This window comes from Maylandia zebra, linkage group LG8, assembly GCF_041146795.1.
Source record: "Maylandia zebra isolate NMK-2024a linkage group LG8, Mzebra_GT3a, whole genome shotgun sequence".
NCBI lineage: Eukaryota > Metazoa > Chordata > Actinopteri > Cichliformes > Cichlidae > Maylandia > Maylandia zebra.
The window spans coordinates 18,882,298-18,902,340 of record NC_135174.1 but is presented as its reverse complement, the minus strand read 5'-3'; the positions used below and the strand labels follow the sequence as shown (position 1 = coordinate 18,902,340).

General features: G+C 38.4%; 3 protein-coding genes across 12 annotated transcripts in view; 1 reads left to right on the top strand and 2 right to left on the bottom strand.

Moving 5' to 3' along the window:
• Window positions 1-197: 197 nt before the first annotated feature.
• On the bottom strand, window positions 198-10,184 carry coasy (CoA synthase). Its single transcript, XM_004561294.5, has 10 exons — window positions 9,977-10,184; window positions 5,872-6,619; window positions 5,571-5,785; window positions 4,632-4,763; window positions 3,213-3,402; window positions 2,583-2,647; window positions 2,371-2,455; window positions 1,798-1,895; window positions 1,399-1,545; window positions 198-1,300 (listed from the first exon to the last, which is right to left on the bottom strand). The coding sequence occupies exons 2-10, from the start codon at window positions 6,551-6,553 to the stop codon at window positions 1,241-1,243; spliced, it is 1,674 nt and encodes a 557-aa protein (XP_004561351.2). The 5' UTR covers window positions 6,554-6,619; window positions 9,977-10,184; the 3' UTR covers window positions 198-1,240.
• Window positions 10,185-11,138: 954 nt separating this feature from the next.
• zdhhc6 (zDHHC palmitoyltransferase 6) lies at window positions 11,139-18,698 on the bottom strand. 7 transcript variants are annotated; one of them, XM_004561302.4, is made up of 11 exons: window positions 18,570-18,698; window positions 15,536-16,075; window positions 15,334-15,425; window positions 14,718-14,877; window positions 14,449-14,607; window positions 13,852-13,905; window positions 13,443-13,610; window positions 13,219-13,260; window positions 12,630-12,778; window positions 12,126-12,172; window positions 11,139-12,017 (listed from the first exon to the last, which is right to left on the bottom strand). In XM_004561302.4, the coding sequence occupies exons 2-11, from the start codon at window positions 15,800-15,802 to the stop codon at window positions 11,917-11,919; spliced, it is 1,239 nt and encodes a 412-aa protein (XP_004561359.2). In that variant the 5' UTR covers window positions 15,803-16,075; window positions 18,570-18,698; the 3' UTR covers window positions 11,139-11,916. The 7 variants fall into 7 exon arrangements, with proteins under 7 accessions (XP_004561359.2, XP_004561358.2, XP_004561356.2 ...); XM_004561301.6 differs by lacking the exon at window positions 18,570-18,698 and adding an exon at window positions 18,416-18,553; XM_004561299.3 differs by lacking the exon at window positions 18,570-18,698 and adding an exon at window positions 18,315-18,434.
• The window catches only part of vti1a (vesicle transport through interaction with t-SNAREs 1A), a 113,195-nt gene continuing 111,662 nt past the window's right edge, over window positions 18,511-20,043 (top strand). For all 4 annotated transcript variants that reach the window (XM_004561297.4, XM_023153715.3, XM_004561296.4 and 1 more), the window contains exon 1: window positions 18,511-18,774. In XM_004561297.4, coding sequence (XP_004561354.1) covers window positions 18,681-18,774 — 94 coding nt within the window. In that variant the 5' untranslated portion in view covers window positions 18,511-18,680. The remainder of the gene's footprint in view (window positions 18,775-20,043) is intronic.

Genomic DNA, 20,043 nt, shown 5'->3' with positions numbered 1-20,043 from the left:
TTGATGCAAGTGTCTGTGTGTGACAAGAGCTTTAAAACCTACACCTTGAAAATTGAGAGATTTGTTATGGGTTGATAACATTTCATTTACTGTTTTATGCAAATTTATATAGCAGTCAAAAAAGTAAAGACATCTAAAACTAAATTAAAATATACATTTTCTCTGACATCACAGAACAAGCCATGTAATACGTAGTGTTCCTAAAACAGCAAAGTATTTATTTGTTATTTAAATGCACATTTACAGCCATTAGTTATTATTAAAATGTCAACTTTACTGCTTCCTGGAGGCTTAAGGGTGAAAAGAAATGGCTGAAACAAGCTTCTATAACCTTGCTTCCCCCACTGAGACCAAATGTGTAGTCCTATGCATTTCAGATGTCCTCCTTCACCAGTCTGCACAGCAATCCTTCAGGTTTACATCAGAAATGTTTATAGTGCCCATTGTATTTATTTCACTAAATATAATTGCTCTTCAGATTGACAAAAATTCCTAAATATACAAAACCTCAAAGATGAATAATTTAATAACATGGACAGAAAACAGTTACAGTTACATAGTATCATTAACTCATTTCCCCTTATGTTTCATTGTTCTTTAAAGAAAAAAAGGAAACAAAATAAAAATTAATAGAAAGTGGACAAATCCTGCAAAGTGTCAGCTGAAGTGCCCCAAATTTTTTGAATTTGCTGAGAAAGACTAATGCAAGATTGCAGTCGGTGTATCGGTAAACCATGCCGGTCAATTAAAACAAATAAAATTTGGGATGAAAAGAGGCCATCAGTTAAGATCACACCTAACAACAAGTGTTTGATAATAATTGATAGTAAACCACATGAAAGTATTGATCCATCCCGTTTTGTATCAATACATCAGGCTGGTGCTGTGATAGTGTGGAGGGCGCCTTCATACCATCTGCACATCACAGTCTAATAATAATCCCAAACAGGAATTTTAGACTAAAAATTCCAGAAGCCGTCTGTTAGTGTTTGTGGAGTCTTTACATCTTTAAAGTAAGCATCACTGAAATAAAACTAGAGTTTAAAAACCTGTGGATACTCAATCAGGCACTGAGTCTTGGTCAAAGAAGTGAGGGAGCTTCTTGGGTTTTCCCTGTGACCACCCACACTCCTTTCTAAGGCAGCGTATTCCTTACGAGGACCATTTGTCCACATGTCTCTGGCCTGGCACATGCTTACAAAGTCACAGCTGATGTGACGTAGAGACCTCGAATATGATTCTAATGTCCTTCATGCTTCTGCTGAATTCTCTTCTGAAGAAGATTCCAAGCTTTCAGCACCTTTTAAATGAGAAGAGGAGTAAAAATTAATGCAAAATCTGTTTTTCTCATAAAGCAGTCACGTGGACTTCATCCTGAAAGGATAAGGTGTGTTTAACCTGCTTCCGAGTGACCTCTGGCTCCCACAGTGTGCTGAGTACCACATTAGCATGCTCTACTTGTTTGCTGTTGGACCACTGGCTCTGCAGCCTGCGAAGGGCATCTTCTGTGGTGACCCCATCACGCTCTGTTATCCTCAACACCGCCTGAGAAAAGATGGGAATTAAGAGAAGGGGGGAGACGTGTTAGGTGGAGTTTTCAAATTATACTTTGGCACCCCCCAGTGGATATATTAAAGAAAACAGTATATCAGTTTTGTTTTTTAAAAAACAGGCCTTACACAATAAAAATATTTACCTTCAATTAAAAATTTGGCTTTAGGATTTGTAGGAGTTATAGAAACAAAACACAGATGTGACGAACTGCAAAGAAAACTTTGCAGAGGACAATTTCATTACCTCCTCCTCTGGGATGATGGTGACCCAGACCTCGTGGACCAAGTTTTGCCATTTGGCCTCCAGAAGAACTGCTGCATCCACCACACACACCTGCTTATCTGCAAAGAATCACATTAACTTTAGAAACTACAACAAAACAGGAAGGAGAAATATGCTTCCCCACTTTAAATGTTCACTACACTCAGCTATTTCAGCCATTTACCGAGTTTCAAAAATAAGTTTTTACTCGCTCACAAGTTCACTTGTTTAAGAATTTACAAAGCTTAAATATTTGAACAAGTACACAATCTTTCCACTAATCCTTACAGTGCAGATGTAACTTGTCAGGATTTACTGATTACTAAAAAGTCCAATTGTCACTCAGTTGAATTAATCACAACCCCTGTTAAAAATTAACAGATGAAAAAACAGCATCATATTTGCAAGGCCAATTAAATGATTATTGACATTCTGTAGGTATCTGATGAACTACCAAAAAAAGTAAAATGCCCCCTAAATGCATTTATATTTAAGAAATGAACGCACGGCAACAATGTTTAGTTGTCAGTTATTACATTTAATTTCATACTATACCTTCGTCTCTGGCTTGGTTGATTCTCTTTTGCACTAGAAGTGCAATTTCAGGCCACACAATGTCTGTTAGGGCTTTTAATCGCACCTGTTGGGGGGAAAAAAACAAAAAACAAAAACATCTCTGGTAAGTTTCTGAGAGAAACCTGACACGTTACCTGCAATTCTGCAAAGTGCTAAAATATTATCCAATAAATAAATATTATCCATACTACCTGATTTCCAAAGACTTTTCTTCCTAAAGCACGCCTGTTGATGGTTTTATCTTCACTTAGAATATCTAAAAGTGGAAAAGACACTCATTATTGCACAGTTTTACACAACATACAGTTTAACACTGACAGGAAAACATCTTGTTGAATGTCAGTATACTAAATTCTTGTGTTGTGCAGAGTCCATATTGACATGACAGCACTCTGGTCATTCTCCTCTGAATGCAAAACAAGTTAACATGACAAAATAAGTAACTTGCTGCCAGTTGTGTGACTCACTACATACCAGTGTTAACAAAAAACTGAACAGGATTCAAAACGCTCATCAATCAAAAAGTGATCGTGACAGAGAGCTCATCAGTGGTCAACGCAAGCCAAAAATAAAATAAATAAATAAATAAATAAATAAATGAATAAAAATCAGGAGTCAGCTTTCATCAAAATCAAATCAGTGACATCATGACCTTTGCTGACTACAGTGTGTGCATTATAGCAATCAGTATGAAAGCAAAAACACAAAGTCTTATTGTCTTTTTTTTTTCCCCAATCAAGAACAGATCAACTGTGTGAAGTATCACAAACATTACAGACTGACCCTTCCACTACGATACCCTCAAGTGAAGGTGTCCCTACCTGAACCAAATTCTTCGAGCACTCTGTGGTAGGCCGCTGCATCAGGTTGGTACACCTCATGGCCTAGTTTGTCGCAGTCAATCCAAACTGCACCAAAGGCCTCCAGCTGCTTAGCGATAGCGCTCTTTCCACTGCCGCTGCCCCCTGTCAGACCAATCACATATGGAAGAGGAGGAAGGTGGGAGTTGTCCTGGGATAGAGGAGACAGGAAATGAAGGGTTTAGAATGTGCAAATAAAATTAGAAAAATCAGCTCCTAAAACAAGTTATACTCACCACTGAAAAAAATAATCTATAATACCAGAGATGAATAAGACAAACCAAATGCACTCATTTGTGAGCTTGATGATACAATTTCCTGAACATAATATGTTTCACGGATGATCTGATATCCTCGTGTTGGTGTTGTTCCCAGACCATCATGAAAATGTTGTTCCAGGTTCAACGTTGCAAGTGACCAATCACATTGTTGTGACGTTATTCCTTTGCCATTCGTGCATTTACGAAATTCCAATGTTGCAAGGACAATATCAATTCTGCTTACTGTTTATTAAAGGGTTACGGTTAGGGTCAGGGTCCGTTGATGGGCGGACAGAGGCGGTTTCACGCAGTTTAAGTACAGTTTTTTGTTTTACGCCGGTTTTTCCCGAAGTCGCAAAAGTATGACGTCACAACATTCTGATTGGTCACTTGCAATGTTGATCCTGGAACAACATTTAGTATGATGATCTGGGAACAACACCAACACGAGGATATCAGATCAACCAATGTTTCACTGCTCATTTCTAACTGTCAATAAATGTGTGAACATGTCACCTTCAGTATAAAACATTAATGATACCCACAAAATACTTTGTGTAATATCCACAGATTTTCCCCCCACCCATATCACGCAATTCCTGCTACAACAGTTAAAAGGTCGACCCCGTCACACCCTTCACCAGCCAGTTGGGTTTATTTCTGCTTCTTTGAGTGATTAAAAAGACACTTCAGAGCACATTCTCACAACTTTTACTAGTCGTGACTGAAAAATGAACCTCTTTTAAAAGGAACTTCATGTAATAGGAATGAGCTCAACCAACACTGGTGGGCGTTGTCCAGCTATAACGCCTTTGGTTCACCAAATCAATAAAAGATTACGAGATGTTCTTTTATAGGCTTGCACTTCTGTGCACTGCAAAAAAACAAACAAAAACAAAACCTGAATCAAAGGTAGCATGCCTGTGATGCACCTTTGATAGGAGCAGGGCCCCATTAATGCCCTAGTTTGGAAAAAAATAAAATAAATATGGTGATAAGAGACAGTTTTATTATAACTGCAGCTAACTGGTCCTTCAATTATACTGAAGTTTTTTCAGTGTGTTTGGACTCGCTGTTTTTGCACCTAAATTCTAAAAATACACACTCCTAACAAACCTACCTTGGGTGGTGTAAGCAGCGTCCCCAGGAGACGAGCACGCAGACTGGAGGAGCTGATCTTCTCCTCCTCTATCTCTGTGTGGTGGGCATCCTTGAGCAACTGGATCTCATGAAGGACAAGAGCTGGAAGACCCTGATTTAGAAAGTGGAAAAAATAAAATATGAAATATCACATCCTGCAGTAGAAATGAGACAAAATCAGAAAATGGAAGCAAGTAAAAATCCCGTAGCCCTTAATATGTACTGTCCTACTTTGAGGTGAATTTACAAGAGTTGAGTAGTAAGCCTGTTAAGTGAGTTACATGACAAAGCCTCTATAATACAGTATAATACTCTATTGACGGCACTCATTGGACTGACCCATACTCTGAATAATGAAAGTTCAAAGAACTCAGTGAAGATCTATAAAGGAGATTTGTGGATGCAAGCTTGGAAAGTCTCTTGTTGCCCTTTCATCACATCAAAACTGGTCTTGGAATAGATAAAGCAGGCTAACATTAACCCTCTGAAATGTCATTGCCAAAGCCCAGACTTTAACCCTATTGTAAATTATTTTTTGACTACGCTTAGAAGCAGAGCCTGTGTCAGGAAACCAACCGATTTAAATGAACTGTATCGAATCTGCCAAGAGAACCGGTCAAATATTCAGCCTGAAGCTTGCTGATTGCTACCAAAAACATCTGGCTGAGATGGAACTTTTGACCAGAACTATTAAATTATATCATATCATATTATTAAATATGTCTGAATAATTTAGCAGTATCAAAAGGGCCTTTGTGGGCATTTTTTTTTTTTTTTAAATAGAAGGAATGGAGAGCTATCTGCTATTCTGAAAGTAGAAGAAAAAAAACAAATGCTACACACGCACACACACCTGTTTACAAAAAGAATATTCACGTTTCAACACAAAACAGTATTTACTGTCAATTTCCTGACTTACATTCTCAGTGCGTTTCTTGTTCACAGCCTCCCCACCCTTTCTAGTCTCCTCGCTGACCACAATGCACTCCAGCAGGGGGTCAACTACAGACACTCCAAAGGGGTCATCAAGAGGCACAACCTCCACCTGCAGTGAGGGCTTGACATCTTGGAGGAACTCCTGCAGTCTCTGGACCCGAACAGAGTAAGGCTCGATCAGCTCCTTTAGCACTTTTTCTGAAACCAGGAGGAAAACAATGTCAGGTGGATTTTAACATATGACTGAAATATGAGATGTCAGTCTCAGAAACACAACTACTCACTTTTAAGCATTGCATGGTCACACAAGCCAATCAGGAACCTTCTATTGGCCAGCAGGCAAGAGATACTAAGTAGAGTCTTGTGGGCCCCATGGAGTCGATCAAATGTCCCTCCTACCACCACGTCATTGTAAGTCTGCAGCGGCTCTGCCTTTTCTTGCTGTGCTTCTGGCACATCCTCCTCCTGCAATTTCATTAGCTCTGAGTGAAGCAGCACTGAAGGCAGCCCAGGTCTACAGGCATAGCAGTGGCCGGTGTAACTCTGCAAGCACTGAGTGACCTGATGGGTCTGACCGGGGTCCTGGGGAGCAAAGTCTGTTAGCACCACCTCTGGTGAGTTAGATAGAGCCTGTGGTGTGGGAAAGGGGCCGTTTGGGGTCGTGGCTCCGCTGCATGCGACTGACTGAGTGCGAACATTAGTCAGCAAAACGCAAACATCCAAGTGCCCGCACACATCAGCTGCATTACTGTACAGGCGGGTAATGAGATTAGACAGGTCCACTGCTGGTGGAATGAAAACTGGCCGAGGCTGGCTCCCACTTCCCAGATTCAACCCAGGATGGAGGTGGACATAGAGCGTACGCTCGACTCGCTGAGCAGCTGAGCTGAGCACCGGAGCAATGCGTAACGGAAGGGTGTGGAGAGGAGACGTCAGGACAAGGATGCCTGTGCTGAACATGGACATGTTACCTGCGGATGTCACAGAGATTCACAGTGCTAGGGAAGTCACTGGATTTTGGTTGGCTAAACACTGAAAGGGATGGAAAGAGAAAGACAGTTAAAAAAAAAATCTGTCTGAGACTGTAAAGTAAAAATGCCATGTTATAATTAAATTACAGCAAAAATAATAATAATAAAAAAATAAAAAATTCAAGCTATAGTACACTTACACCAATATATGATTAATCCTTGTTTCCTCATCAGTTGATACACTTATGGTATCAATTTAAAAATCCTACTTTGTGAAGAAAGTTGGGTGTCTAAGTCGTCCACTCACCAAGCAAGGTGACAACAAAAGCCTTTTAAGGCTGTGAGGTAACCATAATCGTCACTCTCTTCCAAATTGATGTTTTAAACATTGGTACTAGTGTAAGAGACAGGGCGCATTTAAAATCATAAAATAACTTATGGTTTTGTTCTCCGAAAAGTTGGGCATAACACTGACCACGACCTACATCAAAACATGAAATAAATAGAATACCTCAATTAAAATAAATATGCAAAGTCCAAATAGCTCAGTTAGGGAGTTAGCTTATACAAAAGCAGCAGCACAGTTAACCTTTTATCCATTGAAAGCTTAACTGGACAGCACAGTTTCTGTCATATTTCAGGCTGCTTATGGAACAAAAATGACTGGGTTTGCATCAGAAGTTGGCAAGGGTAGTTTCTGCCTATGCAGCTACCCTTAGAAAAACTTGGAAACCATTCTAATAGAAATCAAACCACGTTTTTATTGATATATACTGAGAAGCCAAAACTCATCATTAAGGGTTCAGAGGAGGTTGTCAAATGCCATCTTTATTGGGGAAAGATTTCAATTGAAAACAGGAGAAAAAAGTAAAAATAAAGTTAAAAAAAAAACCCCTCAAAGAATGCAAGTTTAAATGTAACAACAGATTCAATAAACCGATCCACAAGGCCTGTAACACTGTGGGTGTGGAGCTTGATTCTTTGACAGAGGTCTCAGAAAGGAAGCTACTGTCCAAGTTATGATCAGTACTGGACAATCCTTCACACCCTCTCCATCTAATGCTGTCACCACAGAAGCATGTTTTGCAAAAGACACCACAGAACATATCTACCTGTGACCATCAAACTTTACAACTCCCCCTTATGACCATCTTGTTTAAAGTGTACATTTTGCTTTTAATATTTCATAAATTTTATGAAAGTCAGCATTTACAACAAAACAATATAATCCTCTGATAATTAAGTAAAAATGTACCAGGCAAGGCTTCCTTTATATGGCCTTGTGTCAGATGTTAGAGAAAGACTGGTGCTGAGGGTGGTCCTCTTAGCAGTCCTTTACATATTTAGACAATGTTGACACTATTTGTGTCCCATTTGTTGTTGCTGTAAGCATGTTGGATGGCTTGGAATTACTGATACATGCTATGGCTAAAAATTGGGAGCAGTCAGACAGCGTTTCAACTGCAGATAACATTATCAACACCCGTGCTATGTCCTCGGTTGTGTTTACCTGATGCAATGAGTTGCAATAATGGAATGATTTACAAGCTTTGACAAGAGTTACTTAAAAACCCTCACTTCAGTTGAGGCTGCTTCTCAGCAGTTACTCTGTAACAGTTTAAAACAGAGACATTGTGTCTGTGCAACAAATCCCATTTGGGTCAACAGCCAAAGCTGCTGGTGATCATTGCACGCACAAGCGACATGACTAGACAGACAATGAACTAACTCCAGAAAGTGACCGATCACACAAGGCACTAATACACAGTTTCTAACACTCGTTTCTGGTTATAATCCTTCCACACAGGTACATTACACTTCCTACGCCGACTGCTGACTTTAAGATCTTCATCAGTTGGATCTGAAATCTTGTCTGCTTTTTTCCTGTGGCCTCAAACCTTCCTATTGCCTCAGTGATTGGGGTTTGCAGTTGGGGGGAACCTTTGAGTTGAATACGCATATGTGGTGTAGCAAGCTTCTTTAAGAGCTCAGTGAGAAAGACTGATGATTGATAATTCCGTTCTTGAATTCAGGGTGCTGAGCTGTGAAAAAGGTGTAGCCATTCAGGATGGTAATGTCAAGTTGTACCACACTTGCAGGTGTAGGTGCCAACCATCTGGTCCATGGTATCTATACTTCCTTTGGCTTGTTGTTGAATGTGATCAATTATATGTTTCCCCCTCCCCTTTCTGGTATTTTAATCCAACACTTTGTTACAATACATTGTGCTGAGGAGTACAACAGTCGCCCTTTTCTTTCTGACATAGCCAACTATGGTAAGGCTGCCATTGAATCCAACCTCTGTGTTGTAAACTTCCCAGGATGAGGAAGGATGGAAAGATGTCTGCCTTGTCCCATTGTAGTTCCCACAATTGTGTCTCCAGTAGACACTGTGCAAGAGGCACACTGGAGAAAAAGTCATCTGTAGTGAAGTTGTGTCTTGTGTTTATGAGTCTACTCCACAACCAGTGGACAATGTTTTCCCTCAGCTTTTTCTGCACTTCTTTCACCAAGTAAATTATTCCAAATATTATATTGCAGATGTCGGCATAACAAATGCAAAAGATTTTCAGGCCATACTTGACGGGCGTGTTTGGCATCTACTATGGAAATTTTGTCTCCCCCACAAGTTGACCATCTAGGGTGGCACAATCACTGGTGATGAACACTGTCTGAATGATGAATGAATACCATCTGTTAATTCTTGCTGTGAAAAATAATCTCCCTAAGTGGTAATACTCTAGCGGCCCACGAAAATATATATTCCTGACATTAACAGTTGATAAGAATCAAAAGATTCCATTGGAAATGAATGCAGATCATTTTTAATCACTTATGGAAGTTTGGTGTAGTAATACAACAATGACAATTTTGTAAAAATGTTTAAAAGGCCATTTAAAAATGTAAATGGCATGACATTAAAAACATGTTTTTGAGGAATAGCTGGAATATGGAATGCAAACAACTTGTCATTAATTAGATATTGCAAGAAAACATCCTGACCGGGTCATTTGTGACCCACTAATGCATCTAAGGCTTAAAGTTGTTCTATGTTAAGCCAATGTGACTGCAGCGAGCTGGCCACAGCAACTGTCTGAGCTTGTTTTCTATCTGTATATAGTTGGACTTGTGATTAACAGAAGTTAATCACAAGTCCAATCTGTGTTCGAAGCTAGCTAGCTAGATGCAACACTAAAGCAGCACTGGCTGCAAAAAGTGGCAGAAAAGCAGGATAAATATAAAATACCTACGCTTTCACCATATTAGTAATGGCAACCATACTCCGCACGATCCTAAGATATCGCAATAGCAACTATGTTTTTCCAGACGTTTGGTACGGCCTGTACATGCAGCCAGAGCCAAAAAAAAAAAACGTTCCCAACTGACAGTCTGGCTGACTGTCTTAACAGCAGCTTACCTATAGGTAGCAGATCTAAAGCGCTGTGAAGAGCGTCAGAGTCGAGCTGTACTGATGTGGAGCTGCACGCATATTTACTGGAGAGCTCGTTTATCTGTCACTTTTAAACGAAAAGCTGCCTATTCCCGTTCAGCCCTGTGCAAACTGCTAAGAACCCACTAGTGGAAGTCACTCGCACGTGAACGGGGTTTTGTAATCACGTGATAGTTCCTGGCCACTTGATTGGATGCAGAGCTACAGAGCCGTTGAAAAGAAGCCGCGGTCAAGTGACCAAGGTAACGATTTTTTTTTCAGCCGTGAACTCTAAAAAATGAAAGGTATTTCACTGCTTTAGGTATTTATTTATTTTAAATTTATTATAAAACATTTTTTATTTTAATTTTAAATTGTAATATTTATTTATTTAAATAATTAGTAAAACTTTTTTTTTTAATAAAAAATGCTTTTTTAAATGTTTTAATATTTTCAATTGATTTCCTCGTTTTAGTTTTTTTATTGGTTGGTTTTGTTTTTGTTCTGTTTTTGTTATCTCAAGTGTCACTTTTGATCTTTTTAAATTATTATTATAAAACCCTAAAATCAGGGTCAATATATAAGAATCTTAAAGTAAGTATAATAATACAAAGGCAACAGTTTGTGAAGGTGTCCTGTCTCACATGCTCAAATACAAAGGGAGGATTTGAATGCCAAATGTGACCAAAGTGAAAAAGACTTTATTTTATCTTAGTCTTGTAACTAGATTATATTATTGTTTGGGTTTCATTTGTCCCCCAGAAATTTAACTGTTCAACAGTCCTGGGTCTTCTTTGTCATATTTTTAGTTTCATGATATTCCAGATGTTTCTACTGGTCAAAGGTTTGGACTGCAGACAGGCCAGCAGCATGCCCTCTTCTAGTAAATACTACCAACTTTAATGTAATATTTATATGAAATGCTAAACAAAGAACATAAAAGTAAGATAAAGCACAACAGATACAGAAACAAGAATACAAATAATTAGACTGAAATTTGCCTGTTAATGAAGTGTGCCAATGCACCCATGTTCCACCTCTTATAGACCAATTTGTCATTCTTTAGTTTAACTTATGGCAAAACCAGTATTTTAAATTATTTTCATTGCTTAGTTTCCTTTGGTCACCTTAAAGAAAAAAATGAGGCAGATGTTGTCAATAAATTTAATATTATAATGAAAAATTAAACATTCAACTTATTCAATTATAAACTGCAGAACTAACTTTGATGTAAATTGTTTCTGTATTTGAAGTACTATTAAAGGAATTATACAAATGTTTGACTGAAGTGGCGGGTTTAATTATCTACAATTTATCAAATGTAAACGAAGCACTTTTTACAAGCTCAAGATGTCTTAAAAAAAATTAACAAACAAGAGAATCTATTACAAAGAATGAGACAAAACACTCTTGGGGGAGATCTTTCTTCATTTTTCAAATTATATTTTGAGGCCAACAATTTACTTTCACAAAAATAATTAATAAAAAGAAAAAAAGAAAATGAAATGTCTCTATAAGGTAGAAAGAGTTCCATGCCCTCAAGTTTGGTGGGCAGAGGCTTTGCATAAGTAGCAAAAAAGAAATACCAACACAAATGAAAAATAACAGGTTCAAGTAAAAAGTTTAGTCATAACAAAGTTACACCATAGTCTGGTGTACTCTTGGACATTAAGACGGTTGTTGAGTTTAATTTTTGGTCAGAGGAATCAAACTGAGCCTATGGGACCAGTTCCTCTAATGACTTCTCCACAAATAAAAAGTGCTCAGTAAGACTCAAAAAACTACTTAGAAATATAAGTTGGCACTGAAATGTGCAAGAAATGGAAAATTTGAAATTCTTGATGGTAAACCTGCAGGATCGGGCATGACATCTTCAGTGGATGCTTATAAACATTGAGAGTTTAACACACCAAGCCCGTTGACATGTATTAATTGACTTTTTTATCACTGGTGGTATCACTTGCTGCTGTGTCATAATGGCACTTCTCCACACATCGTCTTGGAAACCATCCTCTTACACGGTCTCCAGCTTAATGCCAAACAAAAAAAAATAGAAAGTTACACATTTGTTACAGTGACTTTACACGACACTTTGTTACAGTGGTTTTGAAAATTCAACGGGACAATAATTCCTTACCTCTCAGTTGCTCCTCACTTAAAACTTTATCTCCATACATCCACCATCTAAAGGAAAAAATTACAGTTTAAAAAAAAATGACTCATCAAATACCTATAAAGCTTATTAGCCTGTGGGGCCAGGTTCACCCCTTAAAGGCTGCACTAAGGTATGTGGTGTACCATGAATCAGCAGCTGGAGGTGAGGCATTTACAGGTCAAACACTGGTGTTGTTTGACTACTGTGTTAATCCCAGTTTTTCCATAATGCACTCGGAAAACCAAGGTGGGAAGTAGAATGAAATTAGCAACTGGCTATCTGGCTGACTGCTAGGATCTGCTTGGGACGAGTGACCGTAAATGATGTGGCCTACTTATGACCAAGCTGTGGAATCTGTCACTCAGACCCAAGTGGACCCCTAGACTCATGAAGTGGAAACTATGACATGCTAATTAGACTGCTGGTTGACCACACTCAAAATCAAACACCAAACAGGAAACAGTAGTTCTGTGCAGACAAACTTACTTGGTACCACGAGTAGCCAGAATGGTATCCCCCTTGCAGAGAGGGATCCTGGGTTCCTCGGTGCAGGGGGTTCTAAAAAAAGTTTGTAAACCCTTGCTGAGAGGGCAGCAAGCTCCATTATAATCCTCTACTGCCCGGTACTGGACCTGCTGGTCAAGGCAAATATGATACATGGTTATTCTACTGCTCTGAACATCAGTTAAAAGTTACTTATGTATGTGTAGAAAGTCTTTAATCTTAGTGCTTTGACAAATCTCACAGTACTGATTATAAGATCTACACTATAAGAAAGGTATCTGTTAATTTCATTCTCTATGGTGTATTGGATTGTTACAAGCTAAGATGTAGCTCATCAATTTCCTGACATGATATGATTATAAATATGATCCTCAGTGTTTATTTAGTATCAGTCCCAAGTACTTCAGCATGAAAATACACTCTTCTTGACCTGTATGTTTTGCTTGTTTCACACACTGCATAAGCCAAATTCATGCAATGCATAAATAAACCCCTGACAACACTTAACAGTTATGTGCATTGAAAACTACAGTCTTATCACAAGTATTTATTCTTTAACTTGGTTACTTACACTTCTCACTCGTTTATCAGCTTTCTGTTTCAGTTGCTCAATCTGTGTAAGGAGAAATAACAGGTACAAATTTTATTTATAAACTGAACTTTTATAAGAAATGTCTAATTAGTCATCACTGAATCTATGGAGTTAAACAAAAACATGTTTTTTTCTAATTTTAAGACAGAACAGTAACAAACAAAACACAATCAGTAATGTCTACATTACTCAACTCAACCTACAGTTAAGGTGTGCTGGTGACACTTGGGATGGACTGGCCATACAGTGCCATCGCCTCTGGGTGTCCCCGACCACGTGAAGACTTGTTTAAAATTCAGCCAGCGGCTGCCGAGGTCGTACGGGAAGATAAACTCTTCCCCTGTTTGGTAGTGCTGTATTCTGTCTTTGGCCTATTAAAAGAAAGACAAGCAAACCAAGAAAACACATTTTCTAGTACTGTCAGAGGGTACTATAACATGTGTGTCTCAGTCATTTTTAAATATGAAGTACTGCAATGATATGATATGGTATTGAGTGAATATAAAAATCACATCCCAGATTACCGTTTGTGAATCAAGAGAAAAAGACACTGATATCTCAAAATGTTATCAGGAATCAAAGTCACGGGAAATCAAGCAGAGACATTCTGACCTTTTCCTCTATCCACGACTCGATTGAAGTCTTATTTCGAAGGATGACTTTCATCTGAAAAGGACACACACTCATTATCAGAGTCAGCAATCTCTCGGCCTATATTTCCTTAAATAAACTGCTTTGTTATTGGAGTATTGAATGGAGCTGGATATATACTACACATGTCCAAGCTTTAAACTTATAAAATTGGTTTCACTCTTTCTTGCTTAAAAAAATTCAGTTACCATTTATTTATTACAGCTATGCAGTTTATCTTTTTTATGCTATGCACTGTCTTTCTTTGTCCCTTTATGTTATGTTAACCATTTTTGTTACATTACTTGCAAATAAATAGGTAGGAGTATGGATCCATGCATTTGCAGAATTCTAACACAGTTTTATTTCTGATATGCCTACATACGCCACAATATGCTCTCTGGTCAGATCTTCACCAGATGTTTTCCACACTGCTCTTGTCTTGAAGTGAAAACATGGCTTGCAAGATGTAATGTGGCTTTGTAGGATAATGAGTAAAATAATCAGACAAATGTCTCTCTCTTTTTTTTTTTTTTAACCAAAAGCTTGTTAAGTTTGCAAAACTTAGGAAAAACTCACCTGTATAACGAAAAGCATACCAACGGCAATAGTGGTGCCAAGTGCCAAACCTAAGGCAAAGAGTGTAGCAGCGAAGGCAGGCACACTGAAGGGCATGAGGGGCTGAAATTGACGCACAGCACTCATGTCAATCCTTACAGTACTCCAGCCGAATGATATCTGCAGTGAAGAAAGAGGAAACAGCTTTATTAGCCTGGTGGGGGTTCGGCCTAGAACTGTGATAACAGGACATCAAAAGCATGGTGGGGCCAGTGCAGGTGACAGCTCACCCTCTCATACAGCTGTGTGTACATAGTCATAATGAAGATAACGGCAGCGTGTGAGCAACCCAGTGGAGCCAGGAGCAGGAAGCTGGTGAAGTAGGCGTGATTCAAGTGGCCACAGCAGTTGTTGATCCAGGGGCAGTGGTGGTCCATTTTCATCACGCACCTGAAGGAATGGAGATGAGGAGGAGTAACAGGACATAAGAGTAATAATCTGCGGTCAAAGCTCATTTTTCAATCATCATACAACTGCAAAAACAGACATTTCACATCAATAGACAATCACTAATGATGTGCTCTAAGGTATGGAGCACTCTAATGGAGTGATACTTGCATGAGAGGAAATAACATGCACTTAAGGGATGTTTTCTTCTGAAATAGTAGTTTGGTGTGCTGCCAATAGCTCAGTAATTTTGCAGCTGTAATGCCCCGTTCCTGAACCAATTTCTTTGGTCACAAGTCAGTGTTTTTCCATCGCAAAGAATTTTTTTGCCACTCCCCAAAACCTTTTTAGTCAGCAACCAAAGGAGAAGCTCTCCTCTCATTCACTGCCACACTATTTTGTACAGGTGAACCGTTTTGACTGTGTTTAATAAATAAATTTAATAATAAATGTAAATACCTGTTACACTTTCGACAGTGGTGGGACCTGGGAGCCTTGTAGCCTTGACACCCTCTGCAGAACTGTAGGTACTGGGTATCCTGCTGATTTTCCTGTTTCAGCATAGACACATGTGTCAGATAATATATGGATTTATAACATTTAAATAAGTTCATGCTTGCTAATGTTTGTGTGCTAAAAAATTATATGAACTTATCCTTACTGGTTTCCAGCCAAGAGGAATGTATCCAGGTCCAACAAACATAGCATTGAAGTAGTTGTAAAGTATGAGGACAGTCCAGTTGATGAGCATGATGAAGTTAATGCTCCCCCCTGTAGTGTCTAGAGGCCAGTACCAGATAATGGAGTCTAGAATTGCCATTGTGGAGCATATAGCAATGACAGACAAGGCTATGATTGGACCCCAGTGGCACAATCTCCGAACCTCATGGAGGTTCTTAAAGGTCACAAAGGTTGACAGGAAGTTCATTTTTTCAGAGCTAGTTTAATTCTAGTATTTTGGCTGCTGGACTCCAGAAATTTCAAATGTCGATGTATTAGTGTTTTGCTCTGCTATCTCCCAAAGTCACGGGTAGAGGTGATACACATATTTTTTCTCGTCCTCTGAGTATCCAGGAACAGGCCCAGTCTTGAACTACTGACGCGTTCTGTGTCCCACGATTTCTTGTCCTGGCAGAGAGCAGCATCCTCTCTTGTCAATCCCTGAAGCACACGGTCTTTGTGATGGACTCAAGTTTCCCATCTGAAAGAGAGGGGGAAAGCAGTTTTAAATCATAAGCAGTGAAATTAATTAGTGACAGAGCCAGGAGTCACATCAAGCTAATGTTTTTTCAGTAGTTACATGTGTCACCTGTCCCAATATTTCTGTTATGGTAACAAACAACAGCTGATAACTAGGGACCTTTTTATTTGGGATCTATACATACTCAGTTAGATGACCTTTCTGAAATAATTAAAGAATTTTCAGAAGCTTATTAAGTCTGTTTAATTGGGATTGTTTTGCAAAAGTATTGTGAAAAAGTATTTGACTGATTTCTTAGTTGTTTTTTTTTTGCATCTTTATCACACGTGCATTTTCATTGTCTAATATTATATTTTGTTTTAAAAATTAAAAAAATGCCATCTTTAAAACAAACTGTCTAGAAATAGTTGCCTACCTTGTTAAATCATGAATTTTTTTTTCTTTTAACTGAGTTCATTTTCACCAACCTGATTACTGCCAGACCTGTTGAATCAAGAAATCATTTCAATAGAGACTATCTGACAAAAATTAACGTCGTCTAAAAGATGTCAAAAATATCAACATATCATGGCACAATAAAAAGAAACAAGTGAGAAACAAAGTCATAGCCATCTATCAGTCTGGAAAGGGTTACAGAGCTCATCTAAGGCTTTGGGACTCCAGTGAACCATTATCCACAAATGGAGAAAACTTAAGAGCAGTGGTGAACCTCCTAGTCTCCGGCCTACCAAAACACTCCAACATCAGTGTTCATTATTCAACAATAAGACAGGGATCAGGGAAAAAATCCATGGGAGCGTTCCTAGTCGAAACTGCTCAAAAAGAACACAAAGCCTCATCTCATATTTGACAAAAACCATCTTGAAGATCCAAAAGACTTATGGGAAAATTTTTCTGGGGACTGAGAAGACATAAGTCTAATTTTTTGGAAGGTTTTGTCCTGTTACAGGTGGCATAAAACTAGCACAGCATTTCATAAAAAGAACATTATAGAAACAGCTAAACATGGTAGTGGTCCTGCTGCTTCAGGACCAGAATGACTTACTGATGGAACCATGAATTTTAATATCTGAAAGAAATTCCTAGTAGAATGTCCAACCTTCAGTTTGAGTCCTGAAGCTCAAGCCCACCTAGGTTATGCAGCAGGACAATGACATGAGAAACACCTGCAAGTCTACCGTTGAATGGTTAAAAATAAACCAAAATAACATTTTTGGAGTTGCCAAGTCAAATTCTGGACTTTAATCCGATTGAGATGCTTTGGCATGATCTTAAACATGCTCAAAAAACCTTCAATTTGGCTGAATCAAAACAATTATGCAAAAAAAGAGTGGACGGAAATTGCTCCACATCAACGTGAAAGACGGATTGACAGCTATAACAAATGCTTGACTACAGTTCTTGCTGTCAAGGTTGACACAACCACTTATTAGTTTTAGAGGGCAATTACCTTTTCATACAGGGCTACGTAGGTTTGGATACCCCCTCCCCCCATTAATAAATGAAATTATCCTTTAAAAACTGCATTTTGCATTTACTCGTGTTACCTTTGTCTAATGTTAAAATTTGTTTGATTATCTGAAACATGTAAATGTGACAAATGTGCAAAATACTTTTTCACAACACAATTTATGTCATACTGCTAATGAAAAAGATGTTATTCGTGCTTTAAAAAAACAGAAACAACTCCTCGGTAGTTGCAATAAAAATACTGAACAATCATGACTAACATTTTTAGCTAATGACTTAAAAGCACGTACAGAAACGGCAATAAAACATACCACACTAATGTAGACAGTGCTGGATTTGTATTAATATTAAATTACCAAACTAAAAGCAGAACCACAGCATTTGCTTCATTGACTAATTAGCTTGTGTTACCAAGCTAGCTAATTCTCGCCAGAAAAAAAAAGATTAATAATTACGATTTATATGCAAGTCTTCTATCCATCACTGCACAGTAATGGACAGAAAACTATGCGTTAGACAACTCCGCTTTAAAAAAAATCAACAGACAGGTGATAAGTTTATGCCTTTAGCTCTAAAATTGTGTTTCCGTTAGCACCGTGGGTTCAGCAGTTATCGTTAGATAGCTAGCCTAGTCACCAACATAAACACTAATAACGTAGCACGCTGAACACTTACCACGAGGGGCAAACAGAAAACAAAGATAACCTAAATGACAAATGCTTTGTTTTTAATAAATAGAAACAAAAGGCTGTCACTTTAAATCACCAACCTGGTCACTTCCTTATTTTTTTCATAAAATTTTCCTGTGTACAGTGAGGAACCTTCCTCATGGTGTCTCAGAAACTAATACCCTCCACCACTTGTAGATACCTTTTAATCCAAGTAGCAGTCTATCACCGAAACGGCACAGAACTACAAGAGTTATTCATGTATTCAAATTCGGGCTGAAATTATTAGCATTTTCTGTCCATCTTTCGAACCTTTTTCAGTGTCGAAAACGTGAAAACAAAGTCAAGTTCCTTACCGAGCACATTATACTGTGACTCAAGGAAGAAGCTCCATTCGAGGCTTGTTGTTATTCTGAGCTAACTGTCAACCAGAAAGCTAGTTACCTGTTGTAAACTCGACTACCAGAATGTCTTCAGACTTTGAAGCATACGAGCAGGACTTTGGAACAATTACCGCAGAAATAACTAATAAAATTGGCCGAATTCCCAAACTAAGTGGAGGTAAGAGTTTCATTTATAAGCTGTTAAAGCTCATCTGGCTTGCTAGCTCCAGTCTCAGCTGACAAGGCAGCTAACGGTAGCGATAATGTGATTTCATCCAAATATTGGTCAAACTAGTGGTGAAACACAGCTATATAAAAATAGTTTTTGTTATATAAAAAGAATGTGACCTGTATTTGTGGCCGTCTTCTTATCTTGGTATGTCTTTGATAGGTTTAGCCGGTGTGAAAATAGTGTTAAAGAACATCCTAACTCTGTTTATGGTGTTCAGAAGAGGATAGAAGCTTCAAATCACTTTAATGAGTAGGTTAATATTAATTGAAACTATTCAACTGAAGTAATATTTTAGTGTTATCATAGTGATTTAGTGTATGACATTCTTGCCAATACTTACCATAAAGAAAAACCTATGGATGTTTTTGTGGACAATCATCGTTGGAAAAGTTAAGTTTTGGAATGGCACTGATATCACTGCAACTTTCAATGACACTTTTGGGGAGTGTTGTTTTTAGTTTTACTGTGGATTTCAGTTTTAGCCAGTTTAAAGATAATTCAGCCTTTTGATACCAGCAAGTTTGAAAGCATACGTTTCTTAATATGTTAGCAAGGGCCTAGTAACTAATATGATGGACTAATAACTTTATCCTGGTATTGACTTAAATATTTAAAAGCGTGTCTTTGGTTGACTATTTATTTAGCTCTTTACATTCCATTCACTTTTATTTATATAGCGTTAAATCATAACAGCAGTCACTGAAGGTACTTGGATTAGAGCAATGTAACCTTCAGTGGACGGCTTTTCCAGCAAAAGGTTAGCAGTTTCAGAAATTTTCTCATTGATCTTCAGAACACAGTCCTGGATGCAGCTGTAGATGGTGTACTCTGGTTCATCCGTGCATGCTGTCCAGCACAAAGGACAGTGTATCAGCGGTGAGGTCCACAGTAGAAGTTACAGAGGGGTTTGAGGTGGGATTACATCAAGCATCAGGCCTGAGTTCCTTCTTGTTTGCAGTGATAATGGACAGGTTGATAGATGAGGTCATCGAGGAGTCTCTGTGGACTTTCATGTTCGCAGATTACATTTTGATCTGCAGTTATAGTAGGGAGCAGGTTTAAGAGGTCCTGGAGGTAAGTTGAGGTATGGACTAGAAAGAATAGGAGTGAAAGTCAATAGACAAGACAGAATACATGTGTGTGAATAAGAGGGAGACAGATGTAACAGTTAAGATGGATGAGTTTAAATAAAAGTAATGCACAGTGCACAAGAAA